Source organism: Pimephales promelas, chromosome 22, assembly GCF_988280905.1.
Source record: "Pimephales promelas chromosome 22, fPimPro1.hap1.1, whole genome shotgun sequence".
Taxonomy (NCBI): domain Eukaryota; kingdom Metazoa; phylum Chordata; class Actinopteri; order Cypriniformes; family Leuciscidae; genus Pimephales; species Pimephales promelas.
This window is the reverse complement of record NC_142790.1, coordinates 3,519,602-3,534,565: the sequence shown is the minus strand read 5'-3', so window position 1 is coordinate 3,534,565 and position 14,964 is coordinate 3,519,602. Positions and strand designations below refer to the sequence as shown.

The window sequence follows — 14,964 nt, the reverse complement described above, 5'->3', positions numbered from 1 at the left end:
TCATTTGCACAAATTCAGAAAGCTCTTACCCTCCCCTGACGTTGACGCATACCATTGATACGCTCCTGTGTCCAAGGCAGAATTGATGTTTTTACTAAACTCAGCAATATTAAAACTGTATTGAGGAAGCCAGAAAGACACAAAATCACTACAATAATATTTTTGTTTTTAAACGTCAAATGGTCTATGAATCCTACAGCCTTTAATCTCATGAGAGAAAGTGAGTGTGAGATTGAGAGTAACCTTGAGGATCAGAAGATGATGAGTGTCTGGTGGGAGTGTGTCTGTGTGTGATTTCAAATGAAGAGTGTGGGAGTGCTGAGAGGAAATAGCTGTGGTCGAACTCTGATGACAATCTCACACACGCAAGGAGATCTTTGGAAAAGTCCATTCTTTATTCGAGACTGAAGTTTGTCAAATAATTTAAATATTACATTTATATTATTTTTCTATCTATGGAATTTTAAAATAACATAATATATAAAATAATTTTTTAATAATAATTTTTTAATAATTTAAATGTGTGTGTGTATATGCAACCCGATCACACTAAATGCATCTTTATAGCACGCAGTGTGTTTATCGTGCAATTTATACGCTTAAGTGAGTTTTTCGTGCATAGGATACGCATGGGTTGGTTAGGGTAGGTTTAGTAGTGGTGTGGGGTGTGTTGAACTGCGTATCAAATGCACGCGAAAACTGCGTATCATATGCACGTAAAAACTCATTTTCGCGTATAATATACATAGTTCCCACATGACATCACAACATACGGGCATTTGCCGACCCGGCGCCATTGCTTAGGGCAAAACATTAGAAGAAGCAATATGAGTTGAACGAAGTGAAATGAGTTTCGTGCTATAAAGTGAAAATGTCATCTCCTGCTGGGTCAATGGATGATAAAATCATGCCGGATGTTCAGTTAAATCGGGATTTTACACTATACCCGTCATTAGACTCCATATGGATGTGAGAAGACTAAGCTTTTGTCCGAACAACGACGGAGATTATGGCTGGTGAGCATAAACAGGAAAGAAACTCACTCAAAACACGCACGAATTTGTTTGACAAAAGCACAATGTTGTGTTTTATTGCGAGTGTAAACAAATATAAGTTAACACATTGCAGTTTGTATAATGTCCTGTGAACAAAATGACGAGCTATTAAAAACATACAAAACAACATTGTTTCCACTGTTTGATCTCACTTTCCAGCATTGCAATCTCAGATTATGTCCCTAAAGATCCCGCGTATAATGTAGTTCCGCATTACATTACTTAAATTGCACACGAGTTATTTATTTTTATATTCATGCACCGAACCATGACGCCCGCAAGTACATGCATATTACAGAAAGCACCGGTGACTGTTTTTAGGGGAACATAGGAATTAAGTTGTACGGGCTATGGCTTTTTAATAGACAGATTAGCATCATGCTACTTCGCCATGATGACTAAGTTACTTTTCAATTGATTGCACTTGAGCAAACGTCACCAAACCAACCCCACGTCAATCTGATCGTAGCCTACGCCTCCAGTGATTTCCAGCCTCGGAATTGCTCACATGTGTAAAAACTCCTCACCAATACCAGATAATGGTACACATGAAAATACTGTATCTGAGGCAAAGTTGCATGATCAGTGCTCAGTGCTTCCTTCGTTACTGCATACGTATCCACATCATTTATGAATGAAATGTTCGCATTGTACCTCTCTCTGTCTTGTTTTAATAGTTTCTTTATAATCTATTTCACTTTGTCTTTTCATGATTTGCATAACAATATAAACATAAATAAATATTTGTTTGTAAAACGACATTCTCTGATAAAACTTTGTAAAGGCCTATGGTAAACACAGCGGTTTTGCCCTCAAAGATGGCGTCTCCGGGGAGGTCACGTGACATTAATTCGCCTGTGGGAACTATGTATAGATAGTACATTAATAATAAATGCATATTTAATATATAATTATATCATATCAATCGGATCACAGTGGACGATGCTAAATACAGGTGTAAAACGTTTTGAGCTTGGTCGAAAGCGTTCAAACTGCTACAAAAGACTAGCCTGGCTCCGCCCTCCTACGTACATCCGCTCAATTTTTATTTTCCTTCAGTACTTCGTCTGGGTTTGCTGTAATTCTTGGGTTTTTTCCGATAAATTTTTTACCGGCTCAATCAGCGAACAGAGGGAGTGGCTGAGAACGATGACGTTGAGGTGCGCTAGTTTGAGTTGTAGACATACGTCACAACCAAACATTAGTGATTGGTTAAGGCAGATCCAGAGTGACTCTGTGCAGATCCAATACTTTTAAACTTCAACAGAGTGCCAGCCTTCAATGAAGTTAACGCTTGTCAATGGAGAGTGGCTGGTAGGACCAGTCAAACAAAAGACGGCTACTGTGTAAACATTATGGGAAGTGCACTAGCCAGACGGGATTTAAACTTTGTCGGCATTAAGTTTGGTTTGAAAATGAAAAACGTACCAAGCACAATATTCTCTCTCCATTCCCGATTTCTAACACACACTGATCTTGTGACAGAAACTAGGCTGATGCTCTACATATGTTTTTCCGTCTACTGGCACTTTCATGTGTAAATTACATGACAAAAAACAACAACAACAACCAAAAAAAGTCACCATTTAAGTCACCATTATGGTGATCGGTGTTTGTTTTAGGTTTGTTTACGGTTTTCTCCTTCAGTGATTCTGCTTGTTAACATCAGGTGTCTTTAATGTTGGCAATATAAAATAAAGAGCTCTTAATTAATCTTTGACGTCTGTCTGTTAGTGAGATATTTTTGTTAAATGTTTTGGTGTAACTTTACTCATTTTAAATGGTTAACTTTTAAGGAATAATTTGATTATTTATTACTCAATTCTAATTTGTTAAATTTAATTAATAATACTTCTTGTAATCTGTTGCCACAATTCTATTGATTAGATAAAGCATATTCATTTCTACAGTCAGAGCCTTGTTTTAACAGCCCGTCATACAAAAAATGGGTAATGCTTTAGATTACAGCCTGGAAAGTACTGCTTAATTAAAGCGATTTTACAGTGGAACTTTCGGTAATATAGTGTACCTATAAAGTACTTGCATGTATAAGGGTATGTAACATTTTTGTAATAAAGACCAGGAGAATTAACAAATAGAACTAAGCGATTCTTATTCTACTATTATGATACAACAATCTTACATTTATGAGCAATTTAGCGAGAGCATACGCATGCGTTCCTTTCTGTAATAATGGTGTACCAAATACATACCCTATAGGCCTTTTATTTTAATTACAGGGTCTCTATGCATTTATACACTTATCTTTTTAACAAAAGTGCACTGAAAATTAAAACGATTGCAACTTTTGCTTAAATGTTGGGAAAAGATACTCTTGTTTCATGTAGTTACAGTGTTACAGGGTAAGGGCTGTAAATTAAAGTGGTGCTTGTTACCCTCTTGGGTGAGTACAATAAAAAATACATACAGACCTGGAAACATTTATTTGAAAAACAACTTAATTCAAAACAGATTTACAACACTTCTTTATCATTTAAAACTGCTTTTTTAATCAATTCATTTTGAAAGCTTAAGTCTTGACAGAAAGTAGCACGTTTTGTCCCTCCTTTTTTCTCTTGCTTCTGCCTTTTGTTCCTCTTCTTCTTTTTCTTTCTTTACTCTGATGAATCTGAAGAAGAAATCATGTCTCTTGCTATTCTGTATTGAAATTAAATGCAGTACATCCAGAAATACGTCCTCCTCACCATTTACTCTTCTTTTACCATTCATGCCATCCGAGATGTATTCGACTTTCCTTATTCGGATTAACACAAATGAAGGTTTTTTAGAAAAATAAATAATGCATTTCTAGGATGGGAATACATATAATGCAAGCTCATGTGTTCCTAAAATTTGGAGCATCGAACAGCACATGCAGCAATAACTCTCACGACACTAATGGATGGATCAATATCATCTGAAGTAAAACGATAAGAGTTTTTTAGAAAAAAATGCTTTAGAAACTTTTTAAAAAAAGTGGGTTAGAAAATGTTCTTCCTTGAACTCCAGTAGTCAACTTTAAAATAGAGTCAGCCATGCACTTCTAAAAGGTTTTTGGTTGTTTTTTTCTTTTTTAATACATAAGTCATTACCAGCTTAGGCATCAACAGTAAAGACAGGGAAAAAATTACAAGAGTACTGGTCTGTTTTCCAACAATAATACATTTCCACACTGTGTTGTCAGCCATTTGAAGAGCTTTTGGAGAAAATGAAGGGAATCAAACTGAAAGTACAAACCAAAAGAAAAAAACAACATCAACAACAAAAAAGCTAAAAACAAATATTTAATCTGTGTCCTTGTTTATACTAAGGACAACTGTTGACTATCAATTCAGACCAACTATAATAAGTTATTTTTCAAATAAAGTTTTCTGAGTCAGTGATGTTAGATTGTGTGTATGTATTTGTACTTACCCTGCAACTAAATGGGACAAGTATATTTCCCAGTATTTAAAAAAATCTGCAATAGTTTTAGCTTTACTTGCCTTAAATCATGTAAGCCCAAACTAAAACATCTGCACTTTTGAAATACAAAATAAACTGCATAAATGCACAGATGTGTGCCCTGTGACTTTAAAAAAGCCTATATTGGTACACAATTAATACAAAAAGGTACGCAGTGTATGTTCTTACTAAATTAATAAATCAAAATAGTAGAATAATAACCCATTAGTTCTAAAATACTTAAAAATAATTTGTTAATTCTCCTGATTGTTCCCAAACTTTGTTCCCTTACACTTACATGTGAATACTTCACAGGTACACTGTAATTACCAAAAGTTAGGCTGTAAATCCGTCTTAACTACGCAGTATTTTCCGGGCTGTAATCTAAAGCATTACCAAAAAAAGACATGATTTTGTTCCTTATATTTTCATGTTGGTGGCCTGTGTCTTGCACACATTTCTTTCATTAGATTATTTTTCTGGCAGTTCGACACGTTGCGATTCCTAATGTTTTGGCCGTTTCATGTGCTCACCAAAGCCAATTTTCAGTTGCGTTGTCTGTCCGACAGGTGTTCATTTTGAACCTTGTGTACTCTTTTCCAGAAAGTTTATGAGAAGCAGCTGGAATGATTAGATACGGTCAGTTAGAGGCAATTCAGATATCGAGTGAATATTTGGATCCGATCTACCAAGCAAAGATCTTCTCTCGTGTCATCAGTGTCAACATGTAACTTTAGAGATTCCAGGTGCTTAAAATCAGCGAAACTCTTCGTCTGTGTCATTTAGTGCTTGAAATATTTGACGTTTGAGTCAAGTTGAGTGAATGAACTCACAACAAGATTGTGTCAGTCTTCATAGGGTTTCCACTTGAGCTAGTCAGATTATGTCAGCGTTCCTAATGTTTGCACTTGAGCTAATCAGAGAACCGCCGGCCTCGTCTTATAAACATGTAACCTTTGGCAGGTTCGAGTGCAGTTAAAATTGTTTCTCCTCTTCAGGACTACCACCCCTGCTGATGAAAAGAATGGAAATAAACCCAAACAACCTCAACTTCGTTTCTCGAAGCATATGTTGCATCCACTGTGACAGTTTCCATGATACCTGGCGCTTCCAAGGACTCCAACAATCATCTTCCATTTAAGTAAGTGTACTTTAAAACTATTGCCTGCCAGAGATGCGTAGCGAAGAAGGATTTTGCCTTCATGGCTTGCCAGTGAAATTATGTATTTGTCATTCCCTTTCAATCCATTCCGTCCTTATTGTGGCTTCTCCCTTCATCTTGTAATGAAACAGGCATGTTGTTTTGCGCCGGCTTTTGCACGCTGTCCCAGAATGCGTATTGGCGTCCTCCCGTGCACTGGTCACTCTGAACTCAGACAAATACCACGAAACTCCCCTCCAATAAAAAGGTCCCCCATCCCCTGAGCCTCTGCGGCGAGGGTTTTTCCTGCTTGTCTGGTTATGGGGGTCATCACTTGGTTTAGCAAGCAAAAGAACTTGACTTCTGACCTTTCTGTCCACCCTGGGGGACTGTGCGTCTGGGTGAGCAAAAGGAGAACATGTTTTAGGGCTAAACCACGCCTATTATCATTTTAAAAACTGATTTTGCTGTAAAGAGCGAGCAAGGAAACCTTGCAGTCTCAGAGCTTTTGGAAATCGGTTTGTTTTAAGTAATCATCGCTCATTTCAGGTTAAAAGGCAAATATGAACTTCTGTTCGATCACATTCATGGAATATAATGTAAGTCACACTCAAGTCCACAGCTTTGTTTATCACTCAGAAAATGAAACCCTTTTTGCTTTCCCCAAAACGCATGGCACGCCAAAGAAACGGCCAAAACTCCTCTGTTTGAGAGACCCTGGCATGAACATCTGGTCACAAGTCTGACATATACATAAAAGAGTTGAAGAAAAACAGACTCCTTGTACATTTTTCCAGCTGTACTTGATCATCCAATGCCACAATGTTGTCACACATGGAGAAAGTGGATATGACTGAATCGGTGTTATTTCAGAATGGAATTGTACACAGGTGCTCCCATGGGCTCTTGGCTGATTGCTAAATGGCCCTGCGTCCCCAAAAGAGGAATTTGTCTTGCAGACAAACTTTGCTAACGCTTAACCCTTCCTTGCCAACACCTCCGAGACCTTTCCGATATGTAACTAAAGACATAAGAAATGAAAACCAAAGCATTTGGAGAGTTCAAGCCAGGAAACATTTTCCTTCCTCTTTTATATGTGAACAAATCTCATTTCAATGTAATGATAGTTGCATGTAAAACAGTTTTGCATTAAATGCATCGGGTTTTTTTTAAAATATACTTTTAATTTACTTCTCGTGGTCTTATTCTGACTAAAATGGCTTCTTATGTGGCAAGACATTAAACCAGTTCTCAATATTTTGTGTTATGTTGTACATATATGTTTTTAATCTCATATGAATATGATGCATTGATTCACTGTTCAGATTTAGTTCAATTGTGTCCATCCACAACAATATTGTTTATGAGTGGTTTATTTAAAACAATCAGTCTTTCTTTAGTTCTTCTTTTAAAGGAGTAGTTCACTTTTTTTTTTTTAAAAACTTTTGCTGATAATTTACTCACCCCCATGTCATCCAAGATGTCCATGTCATTCTTTCTTCAGTCGAAAAGAAATGAAGGTTTTTGATGGAAATATTCCAGGATTTTTCTCCATATGATGTACTTCAATGGGGACCAAACGGTTCAAGGTCTAAAAGACAGTTTCAGTGCAAACTGTTCAAAGGGCTTTAAACGATTCCAGACGATGAATAAGGGTCTTATCAAGCGAAACGATCGCTCATTTAAAAAAAAAAATGACAAAGTTTAAGTTTTATTGGCTCAAACGCTCGCCTTGCTCTGTTCTGTGATGCACGTTCGAGACTCTCCTGTTCGAAGTCGTTCATCAAAATGAACGAATCTTTTTTCGAGTCATTTGGTTGATTCAACGAACGAATTGGAAAACGATTCATTCATTGTGATGAACGAGTTCGTACAGGAGAGTCACGAACCATTTGGTTCCCGTTGAAGTCCATTGAAGTGGAGAAAAATCCTGGAATGTTTTCATCAAAAACCTTAATTTCTTTTCGACTGAAGAAAGAAAGACGTGGACATCTTGGATGACATGGGGGTGAGTAAATTATCAGCAAAAGTTTTTTCAAAAGTGAACTACTCCTTTAATAACATTGTTAGTTAATTGTTAATATCTTGCTGTCAATCATATTTTTGTCAACATTGTTTTAATTACAATTGTTAATTGTCATGATGGACATTTTCCAACAAAATCAAGAAGTCCATGTTTATGTCAGTAGGTTCAGAAATAAGATTAACAATGGATGAAACCTTTCCAAATTTAAAAATAAAAATATATGAAAGTGTTGTAATAGCCAGTTGTCACTCAGCACATCAGACGTCCTCATTTTAGTTTTTATCGTTCTTGGCCGCCAACGTGAGCTTGTTTCTTAGTGTTCCTTTATATGCAGTTTGCATGCCCTAAATACCATCTAAAAATAAACCCAAGTGTTTATTTGATATACATACTGGAGGGACGGATGACATGGAAAGTGTCCAGTGTAAAAGGGTTCTTCATCACTTCTCTCTCTATCCCAAAAATATTTGCACATGTTAGGCTGCACCTCCAGCAAGCTGGGAGTTGGCTCTGGGGGTGTCTCCGGGTGGGAATGACAGATCGTTTTAGGGAGTTCAAATCCACAGCCCCAAACATTGTCTGTCATGTTCTGCACTCTTCCTTAGACCCTCTCATATCCATCATGGCTTGGGCCCCTAGATGAGACACTTAACTTAGTCTACACATGTCCTGTTACCTGTATGTCATCATTCATTTAGATGACGCCCACTTCGGCTGGGTGGTCTCCTTGACTGACGTGACTTACTCCACGTGTGATGTTCCTCTTAGAGGGAGTATGTGGAGTAGTTCATTCACCTGTCGACTTCAAGGAAGGAATTCATCACGTAGTGCACGCTTCGTTGGAAGTGTTACACAACGGATCGGGTTTAAGGATCATTTGGATGGAACAACAGAAGGTGCTGAACACTTTCATCTTTCATGTGGTGTTGGGGAAAGGGTCACCTTTCTCGTCTCTCACCGACTCCCAAAGCCTCTCTCTGAAGGTGGCTCCATAAAAATTCCTCCAGCATGTTCTGTAAACTTTGTAAATTCCCTACTGTCTCTACTAATGGATCCGATCTCCCATACTTACATTAGTTTAAGAGTGCTGAAGCTTTGGAGGATGATAAACTGCCCGGCGGCCTAGCACTTACTCCTTTCAGCTTTGCCTCTACAATCGAGGAAAGATAGACCGTTTTACTGCCACAATCCGTGTCCGGACAGACCTCACACTGTCACGTGTGTGTGTGTGTGTGTGTCCGTGAGCCAGGCCTGGAAGTTCGGCTGTCTGTTCGCTGCGTCTGAAGTCCTGCCATGGGTGTGTTCTGTTTACTGGGAGCTGTGGGAAATGAGGGGTGGATCTGGAGTGGGAAATTGTTCTTGGAGGAGGGGGGAGAGGCTTCAGTCTAAACACCCTGTCCAGCTGCTTTGGCCTGTTGCATGGGCCAGAGAATGTAGCGCTCCCCTCGTTACATCATAGTCAGTGGTCCCAGGTCCCACCGGCGCACATGTTGACACTTCTCACTCACTTCAGCGTGTGCGTGTAAGATCAGCAGCCATTCAAATATTTGTCCGCCGGGTTCGTGAATGATCGGAGGGTGCCAAGATGCAGTCGTGGAGTCGTCGTCGTCTGGTTTGTTCCAGAGGCCACGAAGCCACTTTTGTGGCTGGTGAGGTGATTGTTGAACTCTCGAGGTCACACCCAAAGCAGGAAGTAAGGGATAAGTCTGAATTAGCTCGTCATATGAAGTCAGAGAAGAAAGGCGGAAAGCTGATACCTGAACTTCCACTGGAGTTAATGAGTAGGGCTTCCTTTGGCACAACTGCAAAACACAAAGGGAGTGTGTGTTTTTCCAATCAGAGAGGAAAGACCAGATGGGAAGTATACCAGACACCCCCTGAGCACAGTAACAGAGGAAAAGGCAACAGGGGCCTAAGTGATTCTGTCAGACACTGACACTTCCTATGAGCAATTTTATTACTTCTGGTACAACGAATGGAACCCATCTCCTGGATCTCCCAGTTCTTGCCTTTGCAGTCCTGATGTGTTTGATACAAACTGTCCTTGTTGTTTGTTGTCTTTCCTCGAGGTTCTTGGTTTTTTACAAAATACTAATGGTGAAACCGCCACTGCAATAACTTGTCTACTTAACACAGTCTCATCATATAACTGACGTCTTGGGACGTCTTTTGACCGTACGTCAAACAGCCGCTGTTTTAGGGTACCCTTTAACGTCGGTTACATGACGATCCCGGGACGTCATACAACTGACGCTTTACCTTTAATGTCAGTTAGGTGACGGGGTAGGTTTAGGTCTGCGGTAGGATTAGGATCCGATAACGTCATTTGACCGACGTTAAAGGGTACCCTAAAACGGCGGATGTTCAAAAGACGTCCCAAGACGTCAGTTATATGACGTCTTGGGATGAGACTGCGCTGCTCTAGTCTACGAAAACATCAAATGTCAAAGCACGATATGATTTATGGAGAGGGCTTTTTGCACTAATGCTTATTTTTCAAAATACTGACACACACCAGAATGTTTTTTCAATCAAGACTAATCTCTCAATGTCCCTTTTTCAGTTTGGATTTTGATATCCAGACTTAACATCTGAACCTTGTTGTCCCGGCTGGAGTAGAAACTCAAACACCATTCATAGCTCGATCTATCAAAGCAGTGACACATTATTGACATGGTTTCCTGTGTGTGGTAAAATCCAGTTTCTCCTCGTGTGGTTCCTCTGCACAGCAAGAGCCAATAATGTCTGCTTGTCAATTTGGTAGAGGTTTCCAGACCTGTCCAAGTCAAGCTTAGTGTCAAACACGGAGATGCATCTTATGATTTATTTGGAAAGTTATATTTCTGAGAACACAGCGCTTAAAAAGGGTAATGCCGTGTCCTGTAGTGGATAATTGGGAGTTGCTAGTTTCCCAAAGAAGAAAGCCATGAGCTATCACCACTGGACCCTAGAGCAAGGCACTTAACCCAAGGTTACTCCATAGAGATTACCCCTGAAATTATCTTTGGATAAACACTTCTACAAAATTAATACATACTGCACAAAGGGTAGACTAATATTTTCAGGTAAAAGGAACTCACTGGTTTGTTCTTTATCTGCTTACTAGGGATGCACGCATAGACTGTAAAAAATATGGACAAAGCGTCTGTGACGTCAACCATAGACTTTCTGAAGAACGGGTTTTGAGGCTGTTTATGGGGGTATGGGTGGCGCCATCTTGGAAAATCTTGGGAAATCCAAAATACAAATGTTCAGAAAGGATACAGAGGTGGTATGATTGTGTCAGATCATGGCCGAGACGTCAAATTCCACTCGGCGCAGCCCATTATCAGCTGTCAATCAAAGTTAACCGCCCTTATACGATCTAAACTTACGAGTTAGAAAAAAATTCAGTTATCAGGCATTCGGAACCTATCGAAAAATACAATAAAAGTCCATGGGACCAAACTGTAAACATATGAATATATTCTGTGAAAAAAGACATTTTAACATGAGGTCTATGGATATTTGCTCCCTCTAGCGGATTTTCGATGTATTGCAGTTTTTCGCACTTCCGGGTAGGCTTCGTTTTTCAGATTAGAATGTTGCCGCTTGGATGCACGGCTTTGATACTCGCTATCGGTACCGATTTTGCCATTTTTGCTGGATCGGGTATTGGTCAGACGAGACCGATCCAAATCAAAACTTATAAAACAATTATGACTTACAATTTGCAAATATTTATACTTTTTTAAGGGATTTAACAAATTTAAAATTATCAAATATAACGTTAACGTTAGAATATAGTGCTCACATGATCAATCCTTGATTAAATGAGTATAGACGATTATACAACAAAGCTATGAAGATTAATATAATTATTTTACCAACTTGTAGTTGTTAAAATGTATGTGTTTTATATTAGAAATGACTCCTCCTTAACTGTCCGAAACACAGCGAGTAGAAATTTTCAGCCGTCCGGTGTTGTCCCGAATTTCGTCCCCCGCCAAATTCTTACCCCCCTAGTATTGGTAGGTTTAGGGGGAGGGGTTAGGATTAGGGGTGGGGTTAGTATTAGGCAATCAGGTACTGACTTCAATGAGGGGGTAATAATTTGGCAGGGGGGTCGAAACGGTAATCTGAACACTGCGTCTCCCGGCAGTTTTTTTCAAGATTTCTCCAAAATGATTAGTCCAAAATGTGTCAATCAAACTTTGGAAAGTGTGGAAGGCATGTCCCCAGAGACAGAAGAGCCAATCAGGCTTTTCTTTCCGCGGATTGATGTCTTACGGGCTGTTTTAATTTGCAAAGTGTTCAAAATACAATGAGTGTACGTTATAAGTGTTCTGAAGCCATTAGTATAATGTGGGATATAAATTAATATTTAAGTTATTAAATTCAAGATCACGTAAACTTTTCCCTCCGCTGTGGCTGTCATTCAGCATTCAAAGAGCGCGTCGCATTCGGTTTTGACAGTCAACACGAGGAAACTCTCTCTAAAATGATTCAAAGTTACTATTATTATATTTCTTCCGTAGATAGAGGTCTATGCTTTCCCATAAAACAAATTTATCTTGCTGAACTTTATTGCTGTACCTTAATCATGTTACTTTCTACCGGGTGTCTGTTAGATCGCAACACTAGAGTAGAGTCTTTTAAAACTGTTAAAGGAAAAGGCTCAATAAACTATTGCATAGAAAGATACTGTATAATACACTACGCATCAATATGTTTCTGCCTCCTTAAACTGCTGTGCTATACATTTAAAACATGTCACAAATCTTGTTTTTCATGAATGTATTTTACAACAATACAAATAGCAATGTGTAATTTTTACCAGATTTAGTGTTACACCATGTCCTAACTACAGTGTTGGGTGTAACTAAGTAATAAGTAATTAGTTACTGTATTTTAATTACTTTTCCCTTGAAAATGTAAAGTGAGGGATTACTCTTCATTTATCAGTGATTTAATTACAGTTACTTCTGATGTAATCGAGGTAAATACTGTGTATAGATCAATCCGATCTCACAGTGATTCGTATGCATTTCATGAGGTGTCTAAATATTACGACCGCACTCGTATAAATTCGTATGAATTATTGTAAAATATAAAAAAAAAGTGTGAAATGTCATGAGATCAGACATAAAACAATAGTGGGTTTAACATCAAAATGTATTGTCTGATGCTAAAAAGTATGTTTTTATAATGTAACCTTCTCCACCTTGGTCTGTTTAGGGATAATTCATGCAATTTTATAGTATTTATTTGAAAGAATTAAAACAGATTCATGTCTATCCTTGTGTTATTCCGCTGGTTGAGATTGATATGGGATTTTGAAAGTAATTAGTAATTAAAAGTAATTAAATACTTTTTTAGAGAGAGTAATTAGTACAGTAATCTAATTACACTGTTGAAGAGGTAAGATAATTAGTAACTAGTAATTAATTACTTTTTTAGAGTAACTTACCCAACACTGCCTAACTACACGTGACGCCGCAACATGCGATAAAAGGTATCTTATCCATGATAATCAGAGTTTTTGTCCTAACCAGACGCGATGGCGACATGCACGCAAAGTTTATAATTTAGAAACGGTTCCTATTTCGGCGATGTCGTGGCTGACAGATCCGCCCACACAGAGATATTACACTGGTTATGAGTACACATTATTTATTTTTAGTTAAAAATAGGTCACTGTGCCACAAGCGATAACGGATAATTTACCTCAGATTTTGAAAGCGTATAATATAGCGTTCAAAATGAATTCTATGCAAACATACAACTGTACATCATAACAAAATAGTCAGTGAGTATTAGGTTTCGATTCGATTCAATATCGATTATTTTGGATATCAGTTACAATAAATGGCCATTTTTCTCAAGGGAATCAAATCTCTTAAATGCTGTCGTCTAGTTGTAGCCTACTAGGCTTCATTAGCCTAATATGAAGGTAATAATGAACTGTTTTGTAGCTTTACAAACACTTAAATTACACTTTTATTCATTTTTATAATAAAAAGATTATATAAAATAAAAACATTTAAATGGTGGCTGTCATAAAAACTTGCCAGATTTATTCAAATATGCATTAAATATTGAAGAACATTAAGATTATAATGCATATGTAATATGGTGTATATATTTAGCAAAATGCTCCTCTCTGGAGTTATTTTTTTCTAGCTGACTAACGAGTTTATGTGGGTTTTCTGAGGTAAATATGACGATACATGACATTGATTACAAGCTATTTAACTGACGTCTTTCCACGGTTGAAACGCTGATTGAGCAAATCAATGTGACATGATACGGATTTCGATAAGTTGTACTCTATCTTTTAACTCACTTTCAGATGCTCATTCATGTTTATTTCGCGTGGTAACTGGTATTATTAAGCCGAAAGGATGCCGAAATGGACGTAATTTAAAAATTTAGACGATTTTTTGGATGCGCGCAGCCGTGATACAATGTCCCATTCATTTAAATGAAACAGGATGACTAATCGATTCTTGAGATTTAAGTATCGATATCGGTTCGTAAAAATGAGAATCGATTAATATCGAGAAATCGATATTTATTACCCAGCCCTAGTGAGTATATTTTGTTAATGTTTTGATTTTTAATAATGTTATTGATTATGTTCTTACCCATTTCCAATGCGAGTGCGGGCCAGCAGTGGGCTTTCACAGAGAGGCTCCGCCCACACGCTGTTCTGAATGGCTGTGATTTTTGATTGACGTGTGGCATCTCACAGTCGCGTCTAGTGTGGACAGACACACTTGCTGTCGCTGGAATTTTATCACGTCGCGTGTAGTTAGGACACAGTGTTACACTTATTGTCTCTTATTTGTTCCCCACTAGATGTTTTTTTTTTAACTAAATGTTCAGATTTTATACAATTATTGTGCACTCGTGATGTTTCTAGACTAAATTTTACTGCTGAATTATCCACTAATCTAGTCTATAATTGTCACAGTCTTCGTCTGCACCAGCCTGTCTTTGTCATTTGCACTTCACTTCCCAGGATCCTCTTGTTTCCACACCTGAACTCACTTCCTCAATCAGCCCTTGTTGTTCATCTGTATCACCTGTTTGCACCTTGTTATGTTTGATTATTGCTTGTATTTAGTTTGCCTCTGTTCAGTCTGTCCTTGTCGGTCGTTGTTCATGTTATTGAGTTTGTGCGTGTACCCTCTGCCTGCCAGTCTGTACCATATTGATTTTGAGTAAAGCTTTGTATTGGAGTTTTTGGACTCTGCCTGCACCCAAACCGTGACAATAATAGCATTTTTGTCATAGATTATGATCTATATTATTTT

General features: G+C 38.1%; 1 protein-coding gene across 5 annotated transcripts in view; it reads left to right on the top strand.

Moving 5' to 3' along the window:
- sugct (succinyl-CoA:glutarate-CoA transferase) overlaps positions 1 to 14,964 on the top strand; it is a 339,439-nt gene that overhangs the window by 218,160 nt on the left and 106,315 nt on the right. For 4 of the 5 annotated variants that reach the window (XR_016149389.1, XR_016149391.1, XR_016149390.1 and 1 more), the window contains exon 14: positions 5,498 to 5,640. Coding sequence is in view for 1 of the 5 variants with exons in the window: in XM_089125901.1 (XP_088982027.1) it covers positions 5,498 to 5,640 (143 nt within the window). In the remaining 4 variants the exon portion in view is untranslated. Of the gene's footprint in view, positions 1 to 5,497; positions 5,641 to 5,792; positions 6,743 to 14,964 lie in introns of those variants that run through there. The other variant, XM_089125901.1, reaches the window with a different exon arrangement.